The 18,224-nt window shown below is 45.0% G+C and overlaps 1 protein-coding gene across 3 annotated transcripts in view; it reads right to left on the reverse strand.

Annotated features, from left to right (window-relative positions):
• The window catches only part of LOC116944208 (E3 ubiquitin-protein ligase znrf2-like), a 34,123-nt gene extending 15,899 nt beyond the window's left edge, over positions 1-18,224 (reverse strand). The window contains exons 1-2 of one of the 3 annotated variants that reach the window (XM_076068249.1): positions 16,521-16,789; positions 14,538-14,646 (exon numbers count right to left, since the gene is read on the reverse strand). In XM_076068249.1, the coding sequence (XP_075924364.1) occupies positions 14,538-14,646; positions 16,521-16,787 (376 nt within the window). In that variant the 5' untranslated portion in view covers positions 16,788-16,789. Of the gene's footprint in view, positions 1-14,537; positions 14,647-16,520 lie in introns of all 3 variants that reach the window. The other 2 variants (XM_076068248.1, XM_032957722.2) reach the window with 2 other exon arrangements.

An 18,224-nucleotide genomic window follows, 5' to 3' on the forward strand; every position in this document is an offset into this window, starting at 1 on the left:
GAATCCCTGCAGTCACGAAAGCTTTAAATCGAAATCTATTTAGTACATTTTGGTTTCGCACTGAATTTGGCTAAATTCCAGCTCTGATAATTATTAAAGAACATCAGCTTGACTGCTACGCGATGAACATTACACTGTGGCAGGGCAGGTAGGAAAGTGCTGCCCAAAAGTGTGGATAAGAGGTCACTTGGAAGGGATCTCAGACCATTTGCCAACATGCGTTCTTGTACTGCTCTGCGATAGTCCCGAATGGAATCTTCATCTCATAATGCACAATTGGGGCAACATTGGGGGAAAAAGACAAAAATAACCTGTCGGGTCCAAGGGAGACATGGTTCATATCTATACCAAAGACAAAGATCCCCTGTATAGCCTGAGCAGACTGTTGGTGCCTTTGTCTCCCCAGTGGCGATGTTTTTACACACCGCACCAGGTGCTCATTTGAGGCTGAGTCGACCTAGGGGAGGCCGAGGAAGGGTCCAGGTAATTGTCACTGGTGTTGGCCGTGAGCAGGAATCGAACTCTGGTCGCTGGGTTTGTAGCGCGGCGCGCTAACCGCGTGCGCTGCCGCTCCCCACAATCTACACCTCCACATGTGCACGTGGACAAACGGCCACAAGCACATCCTTCCTTAAGAATTGAGTGTGCAACTATAGCTTTCTACTTCCTGCTCAAAAGCCCAACACGCGAGTCACAAGAGCTGTACAGAACTAAAATGAAACTGAAAATATCAAAATCGTGGTTGCCCTTGCGCATCATAATTGGGGACCATCTGCCAAGAAGCGACCCAGTTTTTTGATCGTCCTTTGGCCTGACATTTTTAAATTTCCTTGAATTGTACTTTAAGCTGTCAGGAAATGCTGCACAAACTTCCAACTGTATGCAGAGCTGTCTCAACACGAAGCCAGGGGTCCTGTGCAGATGGTGGTGAGGGGACTTAGAGACATAGGGTTAAGGCCAGTACGGTGCACCATGGGCCAGCAACATGCTCAACTGCCTTTGTCTCCCCAGTGCTGATGTTTACACTGTACAACAGGTCCTCCTATAAGGCCGAGTTGACCTACAGGAGGCCTGTGACCGGTTCTGATAGTACTCGCCACTGATGTTAGCCGTGGCTGGTAATCAAACTCAGGTCGGCGGCTTTATAGCGCTATCCGTTAACCACTGCACCACCGCTTCCTGTTACATGCAGACCCAGCGACACAGACACAAGCAAGAGAAATGGAGACACTCAGAGAGACATGAAGTGGGACAGACATGGAAAGAAACATTGTGACATACATGGAGAGACGGAGAATTATGGGGCACTAACGCGTACCACCGTATAATACTCTCAGCTTTCATCATGTTTTACTTTCTTTGTTGCGTTTATGTCATTCGCAAGAGTAGGCCACTGGGTGCAGGTGCATTGGTCCAAATAAAAAAAATCACCCACATATTGCTCAATTGGGATTATACGGAACAATCATCACCCTCCCCCCGCTGTGAAAACTTCACAGGACCCTCGTGAAAAAGAGTCATGGGGTTCGGTGAGGCTTTTCTGAGTAAACAGGCGAAATTATAACAACATCTCAAACTCATTGGTTTATTTTGACAACGGTGAGCCTTCCCCGCACACAAAACATGCAACCGAATTAAATTACAAAACAGGACAGAGTGAGGTAGAGGCAGCGCCAATGGCAGCAAGCTCATACCCTCTCCCAGGGGGCACCGTATGAGCGAGACAAGCCGGGTCGGGAGCCGAAGGGAAGAGAACTGAATTGTCAATCCGTCCTTCACTGGGGGGGGGGGAGGGAGGGCCTGGTATGATTGTGACGCCTAGGGGTGTAAGAAAATTCCCCACGACACAATCTTGCAAGAAGGGAACACCGTATGCCAATGCGAACAATAACGTAATCATTGGCTTAGCACCCAAACAATAAAGCATAATTGAGAAAACAGATAATACGTTCCATACGTCACCATATTTTGCTTTACGTTGCAATAAATTCAGAGTCTCATTTCTGAACTCCCCGTGTGCGATCAATAAATCTCGCTGGTCATTGCCTCAAGTATATCGAGCCCCTCCCCCCCCCCCCCCCCCGGTTTACCGGAGTACAGGCAGCCTGAGACGCCAGCCGCCACGTGAACATTACACGCATACTTTCCACCATTAAACAACAACAAGCGGATGGCTGGTAACAGCAGGCCCTCCCCAGGACAGCAGACCAACAACGGGTTCAGCCGCGAGTGGCCACCGCCGCCGCCTTGTTCCAAACAGGCTGGAGGCTGCGGAAACAGGAACCGTGTCACCGTAACCCAGAGAAAGGGTGGTGACGCTCCAACCCCTACCGCTCACCATTAAACCAACTCCCACTGAGGTCGACTGGAGCGTTCATCTCACCTGTCAGTGGATGTCTGCAACTACAGTAAAAAACCCTATGGCTGCTTGGGGCTGTAATGATAATAAACAAGGTAGAAGCGCAGCCCTGCAATTCCATGCTCAAGCACTTCGAACCACCACGGTGTAGCCATTTATATTGCTGGGTGAACAGAAGCAGGGAGATTTAAGAAAACGGCACCGTTGTTTCATTCGCCACGCCAGGAGATTGAACTGGCGCGTGACCTCTGCGTTTCAAGTCGAGCGTGCTGACCATTACACCACGGCATCAACAACAACAACAATAATAATGACCTTAATTTACCCAATACATCCTCATCGAGTTTCAAGACTCGGTTTTTTCGGGAGAGTACTGCATTGGGATATCTGGCACATGCTATTTGAGATTCTCTGGAATGTGAGAGGAAACCAGAGTACTGTCCCTGGGGAAAACCCACGCTTACAAGGGGAGAATATTCCAATCTCCGCATGGATAGCTTCAAGCATCTAATGCTGTGCTCCCATAATTTGGACACAATGCCGCCACGTAGGTTTATCTAACCAGGTACAAATCTTGCTCAGCTTTCAAAATCTGGCAGATCTTGTCGCGGCTTACAATAACCCAGTCTTTAAGGTCGTACAGATGTGCGCAAGTCTCCGATAGCATTTTCTGCCAGTGAAGGTTCTCGCCATGACATACCTACGAAAACAAACGAAAATCTCCCTCCCCACGCACACTACCATGGAGATAACAGTTCGCCACCGCAGCAATGCGTACGCCATTGGCGCAATGTGACGCGGTGATAGGATTTTACCTGCGCACTTGTGGTTGACATAGAGTGTATGTCAGCATAGAGCCGTTGTTCTTGCATTGTTACGCACCTTCTCGGGACACACAGTACCCTGGCCATCACGACGACGGCATACAAGACACGTAGACAAACAACACAGGTGTATTGACAATATAGCTGTGGTATTGTATAACGTTTCGCAGGTGAAAATAAACTGAAAATATGCTGTTTATATAACAATAGTTTTGTGCCAAAAGTCAAAACTCAAAGCCACCCGCATGTTGATAAAATAATAAAGCATAGCATATTAAAAACTGAACTGGGTGCATCGATGGTGCAGTGGGGTTAGCACCTCGCCCTATGAACCCAGCGATCCGAGAGTTCTATCGACATCCATGGCTAACATAAGTGTCAGGTGATATGTGACCGAGTCTACCCTCCTCCCCTTCACAAACCTGCACTGACCAGCGCGGTGAAGGAAAGTTAACCAACCCCTTTGTCTGACAAAGCGTGGAGACGCTTTCTTCCACGAGTTGATTGGCAAAGGGCTGTGATTTTAAAAACAATAACATTTGAATTCACAGTCTTTGTCAATCCACTGCTGGATGAAAGCCTCCCTATGCCATGTCGGCCATTGGGTTTATTTTTCACGCCGTACTTCGCCACGCTGCTCAGTGCAGATTAGTGAAGAGGGGGGTCATAGGGTTGGTTCATAATCACGTGCCACCAATGTTCGCCACATCCAGGAACTCAACTCAGATCAACGGGGTTTATAGTGTTGTGTGCCAAGCGCCATGCCAGTACGCCATGTACTTAAATACGTAAGAGAAAACTAACCTCCATCAACCTCGTGTTGACAATAAAAGACTTCACAGTTAGGCAGGCAATTATCATTAATTCCTAAGAAGTAAAACCTTAACCCAGCAAGAGCAACAACACAATTCAAGGTTCCACTTTAGCAATGATTTACAATGCAAGGCTCACAGAGACTTTGAGATTTTGGCAATAAACACTTGTTTGGCAATAAAACAAGGGCTCACAGGATGAGGTGGGTTGGCTATAGCTGGAAGGAAAACACTGCTAGTGCACATTGCAATCAAACCACGGGTGGTATATTAACCAGCTGGTTGCCGGCTTTGTTGTAAAAAAAACTGCTCAGGTTCCAGCAGACACAACACGGATTGTTAATGGCCCTACACTGCTGTTTGAGAGGTACACAGGGCGAGACTACTGCGCTGATAAAAGTGCACAAGCAAGGCCCACGTGACATCCTGTGCAGACCAAGGCAGGCCTGTCAAGTGATACACACTTTTTAATAGACCAATATAAAAACACATGCTGGAGCAAAACATATACTGTAAGGTAAAGCTCTGACATTGTTTTGCTCATGCCACTGCTCGGAAAAGGGCCTCCACCACTATTCTGAGCTCAAGGAAGCCCCTGCAGATAGAACAGTAGTTGGCCTACCCCTTCAACGCTGGCCAAACATTTTGGAAGAGGTTGGAGTACAGCCACACTTGACCACCACCACGGGTGACCTGTCAATCGACTATCCATGGTGAACCCATTTATACTGCTGGATGGACAGATGCTGGCTTGGTGATTAAATAAACTTGGCGATTGTTTCCACTGCTACGCTGGGATATTAAAAACTAGCAACCTCTGAATTGCAAGTCCAGTGAGCTAACCATTACACCACGGCATCTACTCTACAAACAGACAATATAAAGCAACTCAGTCGAGTCGTTTTGACTGTTGGAACAAGTGCTGTAAGCGAGCATCTATTCATGCCGTTATGGTGTACGAGAGGTGGTGTAGCTGTCACCACACACAGCTGCTGCCTTTATCTCCCTAGTACGGAGTTACACAACATACCGCTTAGTCAACCTAGGGGAAGCCCACAACAGGTTCTTATATTACTTTCCACTGATGGTAGCTGTGGCCAGAACTCAAGTTCGTGGGTTTCTAGCACAGTGTGTTGCACATAGACAAAGACCCCTGTATCGCCTTGAACAGACTGTTGTGTCAAGAATAGAAGTTTTTTGGGTTAGATCACGTATTTACGCGCTCTAACCCAAAAACCTCTTGTGGATAATATTGGTCGCGAAAGCCTACGCGTTAAAGTTGTTGTGGCAAGAGCTGTTAGCGAGTACCTATGAAGGCTGGCACAGCACACGAGGGGGGTGTGAGTTGCCAGCACCACGCCCGGCCGCCTTCGTCTCCAAAGTGGCGGCAATGTTTACACATTACACCAGGTACACATTTCAGGCTGAGTCGACCTAGGGGAGGCCCACGACTGGTTCACATTCATCACTGATGTTGCCCGTGAACAGGAAAATAACTAGGGTCGTTTGATTCGTAGTGCAGCGTGCCTACCGGTACAAATCCGCTCCCGACACACACACACGGCCGCATTTACTACACAATACTTAAATTAAAAAGTTTACAGCAGTGTACCAAATAAGAGCGTGCAATTATTCCACTGTCATGCATGCATGACACATGAAGTTGCAATTCCAAAAGCAGAGAACAAAGGACAATGAGCGACTGCTGAGTTTACACATGACCCCCTCCCCACTTTCACTGACAGTCGTGTAAACAATGCACCGCGATCTGGCCCCGAATTCGTCCACATCCATGAACTGTTGGACCGACACCGCAGATATAAATGCGGGTAATTTTTTTTTCTTCCTTTCTCGCAGTTTGTGAACCATGGGTGAGAAACAATAACACACGTCTATCGGTGGGATCAATAAATAAGGGGAGGGGGAAACAATCCAGCAGCCCTTTCGTACGGGGGGGGGGGGGCAACGTTTGAATTTGCGTGCAATAAATGTGGCACTCCCCATGTACTATATACGTCGCGGCACACAGAGCCCAGTGAGAGCAATCTACGATGAGAAATATGCCTATTATGTGTTTTAAAACGTATTACAAATACAACCGCTCGACCTCCAAGACTGAGCTCGTCAACTCGGAAGGCCAACCCGCTCTACTTTGACGTCACGGGACAGAATGCTTTATGCAGTTGGCTTTTTTGTTGTTGTAAAGGACAGTGCATTTTCCCACTAGGGGTTTTCCATTACGGGCGCTTGACATGGCAACCAGAAAGCGGAGATTTACCTGCTGCGGCTTGGCACGCGGTTGCATAATACGCAAATATGTATTGTCCTCGATATATGGCTTTCAAGGTTGTAAAATAGGTGTAAACCCGTCACTGTGAATTGTGAAATAGAAATGAGTTTTGGCAATGCAAAGCATACACAGAACTGCCAGAAAGATCACCCAAACTCATTAAGCAGGTCGTGCCCATTTAACGTCGACAAAATGTTGTCTAAAAATGCATCAAGGCTGGTTTAAAGACCACTGTACCCTGTGTGGCAGGTCATCTTAAATCCATAATTCCATTTTTTAAACATTACATTTTTTTACTTCATTGCAGTTGAAGACAGTCTGTGAAGCCATTACACTACAACATGTGTTATTAAGCAACAACATGTTTCCAGACACGACAGTGCACACTGCAGAATGTGAAAGTTTATATGTACTTATTAACATTTCCCCATGAGGTTCATTGTTCAGATTTTTTTTCCAAACAGTTTTGTAATTTCCCCCCTAATTTTATTCCAATTGTGCATCACGTCACAAGAAAAATTAGCCAGTCGGATCTCTCGCAGAGCAGTGAGAGAACGACCCGTGGAAGCTGATATTACAGAGCTACCTCTGAGATCCCTTCTAGTGACCTGTGGTCTGCACATCAGGGGGCAACACTACCCAACCACTCGGCAAACTAGAGTGATATTTGTCACAAGAGCTGGAATCCAACCAAGTTCAGTGCAGAACCAAATGTCATATGATGGTGTTTTTGTGTTCAGTCACTGGTGCCCGGCATGCTGAGACCATCAACTACATTTGAGGACCTAGTTTAATCACAGGCAGCTGTTTGAATTCAAATCCAAGATCTCAAGCAGTGCCAGCTCAGCACTGTGACCTTAGAGCCACTTGGCCACCTCCATGAGGCTATAAATTTTGTTTTATTATGATGCTGTTCATAATACATGATTTAAGACTGTGGGACGTGACATTTTTAAAGCAAAGTTTGGGTGTGTTACTTTAGGCTGCAGGAAATATTTTAGATACAATGTTTGGTGTTTTTCTCTTACTGTATTTCTTACGATTTTGGACAATACATTATTACCGTGGCCTTGAGCTTCTTGGAAAGCTTTTATTATTTAAAAAAAATTAAGACTGACATTACCCTGGGGATGAGGGCTTGTGCTCGGCAAACAGAAAAACAGGCACCGATATAAAAATGGATTCACATGACCAATCATGCTCAAGCATTCGTGATCCACGTGGGATTTCCAATGCAGAAATAGAATTCGTTAACAATACGGTTGCTTAACTGCAATAGGGGAAATACTCAACAGTATTGTGGGTCCTCCAGAAACCCCCATATTAGTTGAGCTCGCCTGTGAGAATAATGGCAACGGTTGAATATTTTTTTACTATCCCCTTAGAACGAGGTGACGACAACCACGTGCTTACATATTTAAAAAGTTGCTAAATATTTAATATGCTATTTTTGAACTCGCATTGAAAATGGCACACGTAATAATGATTTGCACTATATATCCTCTTCCACAAAGCAATGGCTCATAGCAGTATGTTTATATGATAGGTACAGTATTGTACACCTATAATTATATTCTGTGCAATCAATCTATACATACAACAGGTTGGGTGGGATGGTGCAGTGGCTAGCACGTTGAACTAGCAACCCAATGACCTGAGTTTGATTCTAAGTCAGATTTGTGAATTATATCTGAACCAATCCTGGATGGATGCCTCCTTCACCGCATGGCGTGGGGAGACCTTCATCCAGCAGCGAATAGATTGTGGCTAAATCTTGACTTAAAGCTTTTGTGACTGCAGGAATGAATATTCTTTGGGTCTTTCGGTAAAGTCACGTAGACAGGTTCGAAGAAAAGAACAAAAATAACAAAAAAACTACGACGTTTCGATCGCAACACAAGCGTTCCTCATCAGGAAGAAAAAATGACGAACGCTTGTGAAGAAAACATGACGAAGGCTTGTGTTGCGATCGAAACGTCGTATTCTGTTGATATATTTTGTCTTCTTTTCTTTGAACCTATCTACGTGACTTTACCGAAAGACCCAAAGAATACGATTGTGGCTAATGATGAGGACGGCGAAGTTGGATGTGTAAAAGAGCTAAGTTTCCAACACTGTACATTTCCACCTGCACCATAACCTCAAGCCGCACGTGTTATAATCGGCTTCACTCCCTGTGGCGAATAGTTCCTGTTCTATGGGGAACAATAAACAGCGTCTTCATGACCACACTCAACTACGTTGTGGCCGAACTAGACCACTCAGACCGTGCTGACATAAGGTGCATCGCAAACCAGTCACACCAGCCCACACAGCTGGCAGGGATATTAGCAACTCGTATACAGATCAGTATCGCCCACCAGACAAACGCCAACACATTACATACTTGCATGTCGTAAGCGTGAAGCGCTTTGTGTTTTTTTCCACAAACACAATTGGATTTCCATCCAGCACATCACTGCGGCATCCTTCATATGCAGCAAGGTGGCATTTCGTTTTTTTTCCTACGAACATATCTGTAACCTATGGCTACTGAATAATTAGACAGTGTACAGTATTATTCTTGACCCATCTCGGCCATAGTGCGTCCCTGCAAAACGTATTGGTCTACTCTCCCGCATTAACGAGAAGTGTTGGAAGAAGTGGGTGTCCCCCCACAATTTACCGTGCCACCTGCACGGCCAGCTGATGGGCTAACTGTGGTGTACCCACGATGCTGTTGGGTGGACTGATGTCGAGGTGATCTAAGAAACGTGCCCGTTATTTGGCCTGCCTCGCCCGAAAATGAACTCGAACCAGTGACCTCTGGATGGCATGTCCAGTGTGCTCACCCATTACACGATGCCGGCTGCCCCTACGACTGGGACAGCAATTATTTTCACACAATTGTGGCATATGTCTGCACAATAAAAGCAGAAGTATATCCCACTCCCTCGTGTGAACCATCAACCAAGAAGTCACCTGGGCAACCTCACAAAATGCAAACCAATGTGGATCCCGCAAGCAATTACAGTGTGCACAACCGCTCAACTTTCAATGGATCATCACCATCATCCTCATCATCAGCCGTGGTCAATGTATTGCTGTACAGGAAGGCCTCCACAAGCTGTCACCATCTCTCACCGCTTAATTAATACGTAACCTAAGTTTATTCGACTTCTATACAACGCCACAGACTGCAAATGACAAGCATGCACTCATCTGATGCAAATTCGACTGTACACGCGTGCATTTAAAAGACCCAATGTGCAAACGCAGGACAACTGCAGTCCTTTTTAAGCACAGGAGTGTATTTCCAATTACTTTGCCGAGTTATATTTGTCTAGTCGAGGTAGAGCAAACAGTCACTATTTTAAACCCTGGGGGTTTTCAAGCATAGCCTGTTTTTTTTTTCCGGGGGACGAGTATGGGGGTGAACACATGACATGATTTGACAATATTTTTGTCATTCCCATCCCCCAGAAATGTTATCCCAATTGTGCAATTGCCATCATTTCATGAAACAAAGTACGGTACCCATTTGAACCTCCTGCAGATGAGAGCAACCCTCCATGCATGTTAAAGAATGGCCCTCCTAAGAATGGCTCCGGGTCTTTCACGTCCGCTTTGCACGTGGAAGTCGGGTTTATCACATGACGGTCAAATCGAAACTTGAAATTCTCAGAGCCCAAATTCCGTCAAATTAAGTGTGGAACAAATAGCTGCGTGTTTTTTTGTGTGTGCCGCCATTGGTGACCAGGCTAACATGGAACATTCACGGGCTGTGACTCTTTCATTTAAATAAAACTACGTGCTTTACATTAACAGTACGCGGTAAACAGAACCGGATTGGTGATATTCCGTGGGGCCCATGTTGCCTATTTCAGGTGCAAGAGGAATTATCCCTCAACTATTCACATCCATATCCCCTCACACACCATGTGTTGCTTAGCTGGTGCTGTTTCTTCTATTTACCATGGCAACAAACCCTCTGTCAATGTGATTTAGTTTTGGAGGCCACATTTCTCCTTTGGACGACCACATCAGTGCCATCAAAAGCCGAGATCCAGCTATTGGATGTTTACTTCTTCCGAATGTGGAAAGAATTTATCTGGAAAAAAATCAAGATCGTGTTTTTTTTTTGGATCATACGGATGTCAACCTCTTCCAATGGGATAATACTTTTAAGTTCCAGTGCCCTCACACCACACAGTCAGTTATCGGCTCATCGGTTCAAGAATTTAGTCAAGTATTCGTGGTTTAAAGCAGGGCACATGCCTGAGTTACATATCACACCAAGTAAATATTGATTAGAAATGGACATCTTCAAACAAAGCTGTCAGAAAGTTGTAGATGACAGTGTGGATGTGATGAAGCCACATTCACAAGATGTGTCCACTGTGAGCTGGATCTGTTTTTCTCTCACTTTTATATTGATTTACACTGGTGCACCTCACAATTTCGAACTTTGAATACATCAGCCCATGGGCCATGAGGGCCAATGGCCCATGAGGGCACATGGAAATTCACAAATTCTTCTCTTTCACCATGCACTGTCAATGTACAAATTTTGGTTGAAATCGATGAGTCACACTCTTTGAATGTTCCTTGTAAGTCCTTCAACGTACTAGACTGGAGCACCCAGTTTAGTAACATGTGGATGCCTGGAGTCAAACCCAGGAGTTCAACGCTGTCAGCTCAGCGCTCCGATCTCTGCATCTCCAAGTCACCTCCGTGATTTGATATGTAAAAATTTACATACTCCAAACAATATTACACAGCACATATACTGTGACACGAGTAATATTGATGAACCTCCACATTTTCTGTTCGTATCGAACTGTAACGTGAAAGAAAATACTGAAAGCTTAACCTATGAACACAAACCGCATGGGTAATTACAGATGGTTCACCTGTTTCAGTAATTTTTTGCGGGGAGCCGCAAAAAAAATCCCAGTGCATGGTGCATGAAATAGTGTGGTGCCTGTTGGCATGGAGGAAAAACCCTTCCTGTAATTGGAAGTATTGCACAGTAAATGATAAAATAAGGGTAGAATTCGGTACAGATTTTAACAGCATTTATTAAATTTAAAGAACCAGATTTGATTTCACTGCTTGATTTGAAGACACAGCAGCACAACCGTGCGCGGTGTTCATTCCATTATTTATTTTTGCCCACGTTCAGCGTAACGGTTCGCAAATAAGTACACGCAGACGAACGAGATGCAGGAAACAGGGAACATTTGGATTAGAGAAGGAACGCAAATCATGGACATTATACTGTTAAAAGATGATTGGCCTTAGGCAGGACACATCACGCACCTTGGCTACAAGGGATGGTCGATGGATGAGATGGGTGACGGAATGGCAACCAAAGCAGTTTACGTGCAGAAGTGAAAAAGATTGTGGCATTGCAAAACTGTGAGAGATAGCTGCTGTGGGCTAAAGAATACTCCCAGCAGTGCAATATAAATTGTAAGTGTGCTCAATTTTATCTGCAGTTTTTAACTGGGATACAGTGAGGGAAAAAAGTATTTGATCCCCTGCTGATTTTGTGCGTTTGCCCGCTGACAAAGAAATAATCAGCCTATAATTTTAATGGTAGGTTTATTTGAACAGTGAGAGACAAAACAACAAAAAAATCCGGAAAAACGCATGTCAAAAATGTTATAAATTGATTTGCATTTGAATGAGGGAAATAAGTATTTGACCCCCTCTCAATCAGAAAGATTTCTGGCTCCCAGGAGTCTTTTATACAGGTAACGAGCTGAGATAAGGAGCACATTCTTAAAGGGAGTGCTCCTAATCTCAGCTTGTTACCTGTATAAAAGACACCTGTCCACAGAAGCAATCAATCAATCAGATTCCAAACTCTCCACCATGGCCAAGACCAAAGAGCTATCCAAGGATGTCAGGGACAAGATTGTAGACCTACACAAGGCTGGAATGGGCTACAAGACCATTGATAAGCAGCTTTGTGAGACGGTGACAACAGTTGGTGCGATTATTTGCAAATGGAAGAAACACAAAAGAAGTGTCAATCTCCCTCGGCCTGGGGCTCCATGCAAGATCTCACCTCGTGGAGCTGCAATGATCATGAGAACGGTGAGGAATCAGCCCAGAACCACACGGGAGGATCTTGTCAATGATCTCAAGGCAGCTGGGACCATAGACACGAAGAATACAATTGGTAACACACTACGCCGTGAAGGACTGAAATGCTGCAGTGCCCGCAAGGCCCCCCTGCTCAAGAAAGCACATATACATGCCCGTCTTAAGTTTGCCAATGAACATCTGAATGATTCAGAGGAAAACTGGGTGAAAGTGTTGTGGTCAGATGAGACCAAAATGGGGCTCTTTGGCATCAACTCAACTCGCCGTGTTTGGAGGAGGAGTAATGCTGCCTATGACCCCAAGAACACCATCCCCACAGTCAAACATGGAGGTGGAAACATGCTTTGGGGGTGTTTTTCTGCTAAGGGGACAGGACAACTTTACCGCATCAAAGGGACGATGGACGGGGCCATGTACTGTCAAATCTTGAGTGAGAACCTCCTTCCCTCAGCCAGGGCATTGAAAATGGGTCGTGGATGGGTATTCCAGCATGACAATGACCCAAAACACACGGCCAAGGCAACAAAGGAGTGGCTCAAGAAGAAGCACATTAAGGTCCTGGAGTGGCCTAGCCAGTCTCCAGACCTTAATCCCATAGAAAATCTGTGGAGGGAGCTGAAGGTTCGAGTTGCCAAACATCAGTCTCGAAACCTTAATGACTTGGAGAAGATATGCAAAGAGGAGTGGGGCAAAATTCCTCCTGAGATGTATGCAAACATGGTGGCCAACTACAGGAAACGTCTGACCTCTGTGATTGCCAACAAGGGTTTTGTCACCAAGTACTAAGTCATGTTTTGCAGAGGGGTCAAATACTTATTTCCCTCATTCAAATGCAAATCAATTTATAACATTTTTGACATGCGTTTTTCTGGATTTTGTTGTTGTTATTCTGTCTCTCACTGTTCAAATAAACCTATCATTAAAATTATAGACTGATCATTTCTTTGTTAGTGGAAAAACGTACAAAATCAGCAGGGGATAAAATACTTTTTTTCCCTCATTGTAGTACTCGAATGATCATGATGTGTACATTTACGCTTGTGTGGCTTGAACAGGCTTAACTTGTTCCGTGTTTTTTTTTACAAATTGGAAGTACATCAAACATTCTGGAGTCATTAGAGCTCTTTTTTTGTCAACGAGAGATGTAAGCAATTTCAAACGAATGTTCTAAGACAAAACCACTCCATCTGTATAATTACGCACTTGGGTTCTGTTACGTGGAAGTTGCTTAACTCATTTTCCAATACCAAATATATCAAAACTTACACATTCACCTATCTAGGTGAAATCCACATATTATTTCCTCCGAATATTCTTGGTGAAATAGTAAAAATATACACATACACGAGTAACTTGCACACGGATTGTGCATATGCAAAAACCACCATCAAATTAAATTGAGCAAATGTGACCAATTGACAGCTGCAGTGGTACAGAGATAGAAAACTGTGAATCAGTTTTGACATTATTAGGGCTCATCAGCAAAGTGAGTTCTAAGAAGGATGAAACAAAGACAAATTAGTTTAACACGTGAAACAAAGACAAATGTCTGGCAAAGACAGAATTCTCAAGGCAACATCCTCAAAAAGAGGATGATTCGTTGAAACCAGGACAAGGTGGCAACAGCTTACCGATCACTGACAGTGGGGAAATCTGTAAATTATGACTATACTTTTTCTGATACCTATGCCATTATGTAATCTCATCAGTCATTATTCGATAACAAATGGCTGGCACGAAAGCACCCAGGAGGCACTGTATACATTCCTTCCAGAATAAAATGTCATAAAATAAAAAAAGAATCCCCCCCCCCTTTTTTTTAAACAAAATATCACAAGCCGTGGGACTGAATACGTGGGTACATTTCAAAGCATAAACAACTGCTTCATCATGTAAACGGGCACTGTTCATGCCCGGATGAGCACGGGTCCCAGACAATAACCAAAACGTACCCCTCACCCACATAACAACACTGGTTGACATGCCCTTGGCACCACAATCTTGTTACTCATTTCTCAGCAACGTGATACATACACCATTTTGTCTTAAAGCCCACGTTTCTGTATTTTTAGTAAACAGTGTGATTAATCTTTACTTTTTTTCCATACAAATAAACGAATTTTCAGCTTATGACCAAATGACACGAAATGGGAATGCACCTGATCTCGTCCGGTGTTGTAGAGAATATGTTGATAGCAGAAGGCAGTGCAGCAAGTCATTGTTGTAATGTACTGTGATCCCATGTCCATGCTCCTTACCTTCACCAACCTGCACTGACCAGAGAGGTGAAGTATGCTCAAATAACCCCCACGAACTGCACGGCATGGGGAGGCCCTCATCCAGCAGTGGATTGAAAAAAGGGACTGTTCACGTGCACATGCTCAATCTATTTCTCAACGTTAATCTTTGATGAGTTAACACGATTTTTATCAGTGCGAATCAACAGGTATAAAATACTCGGGTCAACCAATGATGACTCTCAAAACGACAACTTTGAGAATTTTACTGATGACGCAGATAAGGTAGGTCCACTCGCTATAATGATAGATTCTGATTGCGATGGTGGTGAAAAGTGACCTTTACGATGCTACATGATCGTTATGGTGAAAATGTGCAATTGGCCTTCATGCATATAATTACAGTCCTGTAATAGCCTAACCAGCATATTCCTCATGGAAGGAAATCGTTTTATAGTCTGCTTTTTTAAATCAGAAACGAAATCACTGTTGAAGAATGACCAGCAAACCTAATACACGGCTTGGAAAATCAGTGAGTCACAAGCCTGCTAATCAAGCTCCATTATAACCTCTGGACAGGAATAGCATGTAATTCGTCTAATCCTCCCACACGCATTCAGAACACGATTTAACACCTACAATTATAACGTCTTGAAAACAAATGTACGTGAAATACGTGCAATTTTGCCATTGATTCTTCAGCGAGAGATCAAGTACGTCCAAGTCCCACCTTATTACAGTGCTGTATTTACAGACAATGCCTCTGGCATAACACCACTGTAACTTAACAAAGTGTGTATGTGCGACTGGGAAACTGGCCACATTAGAAAATAAAAGACACAACCTATGGTCCAGCAGGTACTTACTGTAGATGTACAATCTCATCCTAAGTTAAGCCACAATCCCTTTTTTGTGGGTTCCCGTTTTCGAGGTCACTCCGGTACTAATTTACAGGAGTCAGTGTGACACTGGATGGAAGGTCTTCTTGCACTTTAACCTCCAGACAAAAGCACCATGACCCACCACACAATTCCAATAGCACGACTCTTGATGCTAAAGCAAAGATTAAGGTGCTTAAAGCAGGTAGGCTAGATTATAATTTGAACAACGGTGTAGATTTTTACCACTTTTTTCACACATCGGAATCTTGATCTGGCTTTTTACGACATGGCTTGGGTTTTAAACAAGTTCACCCTTGGCCAACAATGTAGGTGAATTGTGAGATAAAGCAAATTTCAAAACCAGCCAAGAAATAATCTGGTCTGACATGGGGGCCAACATTGGCTACACCAAAATATTAACAAACTTGAGAGGAAATCACCCGGAATGCACCCAACCTCGTATGACCTCTGACTTTTCCGAAAGAACCAACAACATGGGTTGAGCCTGTATAGTGCTTTAAGCACGGAAGGGGAACCACAATACATAACACATTTGTAGGCTGTGGTGGGCAGTGCAGCAAAATCCATTGTTGTACAGTACTATGCAATATTTACAGGATACCCACATTCACTAACCCACGTCGATCAATTGACCTCCACGACCCACAATGGTGTGGGAAGCCCTCATCCAGCAGTGGCCTGACAAAGGGGATGTACACGTACATTGTTACCTCAATTCCATAACTGTAACAGCACCCATATTCACAGCTGAAGTCAGCTTTGGCCCTGTTACAACGAGGATTAAGGGTTATCAACAGCAAGAACAAAAAGAAAAACTGACAAACGTCACCCATCTCTGAAGTACAAAGAACTGGGACTTATGATGGGAAGAATACTGTGTCTGACAATGCCAGATGGAAGAACTACAAAAAAGTGCATTGTCTTGAGCGGTGTATTATTACGCATTGTGACAAAACACCAGGACAGGTGGCAGGGCTCAACCCCAATGGCTCCCACCACTCACCCCCAAGCAGGTGTGGCGTGAGTTGCACGGGCAGCGACTGCGACATCCCAGCAGAGCTGAGCATGTTGAAGAGCCTCTGTCTCCCTCCTCCCACATCATCGGCGCCAGATCCATGGACTCCTGGCCCCGTGGCCACCCTGCCCCCTGGGATGCCGATCGGTGGATTGCGGCCCGAGGAGGTGGCGGACGACGACGAAGCGGAGGTTCCGCCGAGAAGGCCATGGGTAGACCGGTGACCTCGGTAGGCAGCAGAGCTGGACCCTCCATGGCCTGGGCTGGGAACGTCCGAGCTGGAGAAGGCTCTCGTGCGGGCATTGGAACTCTGTTTGCCTCCCATGGCCGATGATGTTTGGCTGCTGTTGGCAGAGGCTGCTGTGGTGGTTGGGCCCTCACAATTTCATTACTGACGCAGCAGTGGCACGAGCGTTACTACTATCGCAGAAACTACCAACAGCAACAACGATGTCTGTGCGACGTGTCCCGGGACCTTTTCTGAACTTTGTTTGCACGTTTCACGGGACTTTGATTAAATATTTAGTTCTCTGTAGTGGGAGACCCTGCCCGAGGGAAATATTTTGAAATTCAAAATCAATACGGCCGGTTTCTTACAATTCTGGCAGGTTGTGCCCACCTAATTTTTGAACGACCACAGGTAACCGCCACTCCAACCGAACAGCTGACTTGAAAGTGCTTGAAAGCACCGAATACATTTAACTCAGAACACGACCACAAGTTCAGCATTAACAGAAATCGCGTGATATGCGCAGCACTTTCAACGACACAACCAAAAAGTCAGCACGAATTTGGGAAATTGCTCACAACCACCGCTTTGAAAGTACGACCAACAATCACTACCAACAATCACTACCACCACGGCACTGCAGTGTAGTACTAACACACCTGAGCAGTACTGCAGGGCACTACACAACTGCGATAAGCAGGCGCTCTAACAAAGGTTTACTGCAACTGCTGCACTTTTATCAACACATATAACCAGTGTTACCACAACACGGTGTTGCTCACGACATGAACCACAGTTCCACTATTGCTAAAATCACGGTACTGATAATACTGCTTACATCAGCGCCTACACTACGACACCAACTAACACCACCGCCAGCAGTACACAACAGTACTCAACAACGTGACTTACCATAACAGTGGCTGTGTACTGGCAACACGTACTTGCTACAGTACTACTAAAGAACACGGTGGTAAACTACCACCACACCAAACACAGACAGCTCCCAACTACTTTGCACGCAGCCGAACTACTTATTTGACGGCAACGTATTGCGCTCTAAAAAAAAATAATGAAACATAAAATTGTAAAGCTATGAGGAAGCGAGGAATAAAATAAAAAAACACCCCTCTCGCGAAGTGGTAGAGATTATATTTAAAATAAATATACGATAAGCGAGAACACGGCAGTGGAATAAGAGACTCCGATTTTCTAAACCCTTCCGCTTTCAAACGTTCGCCTCCATGACGGGCCTCCCTCCCTCCTCTCTCTCGTCGCAATCTATTGTTGTTATTGTTGTTGCCGCCGCCGCTGTTATTGTTGTTGTCAGCGTTTTCTCGAGCGACTGTTGTGGCTGCCGATGCTGGTGCTGCAGCAGCTACTGCTGCTGCTGCTTCTGTTGTTGTTGCTGCTGATGCTGTCGCACGCAGGTGACATCACGCGGACCGGACCGCCCGGCACGC

This window comes from Petromyzon marinus, chromosome 20 (genome assembly GCF_048934315.1).
Source record: "Petromyzon marinus isolate PM22_M1 ecotype Great Lakes invasive population chromosome 20, UKy_Petmar_22M1.pri1.0, whole genome shotgun sequence".
Classification (NCBI taxonomy): domain Eukaryota; kingdom Metazoa; phylum Chordata; class Hyperoartia; order Petromyzontiformes; family Petromyzontidae; genus Petromyzon; species Petromyzon marinus.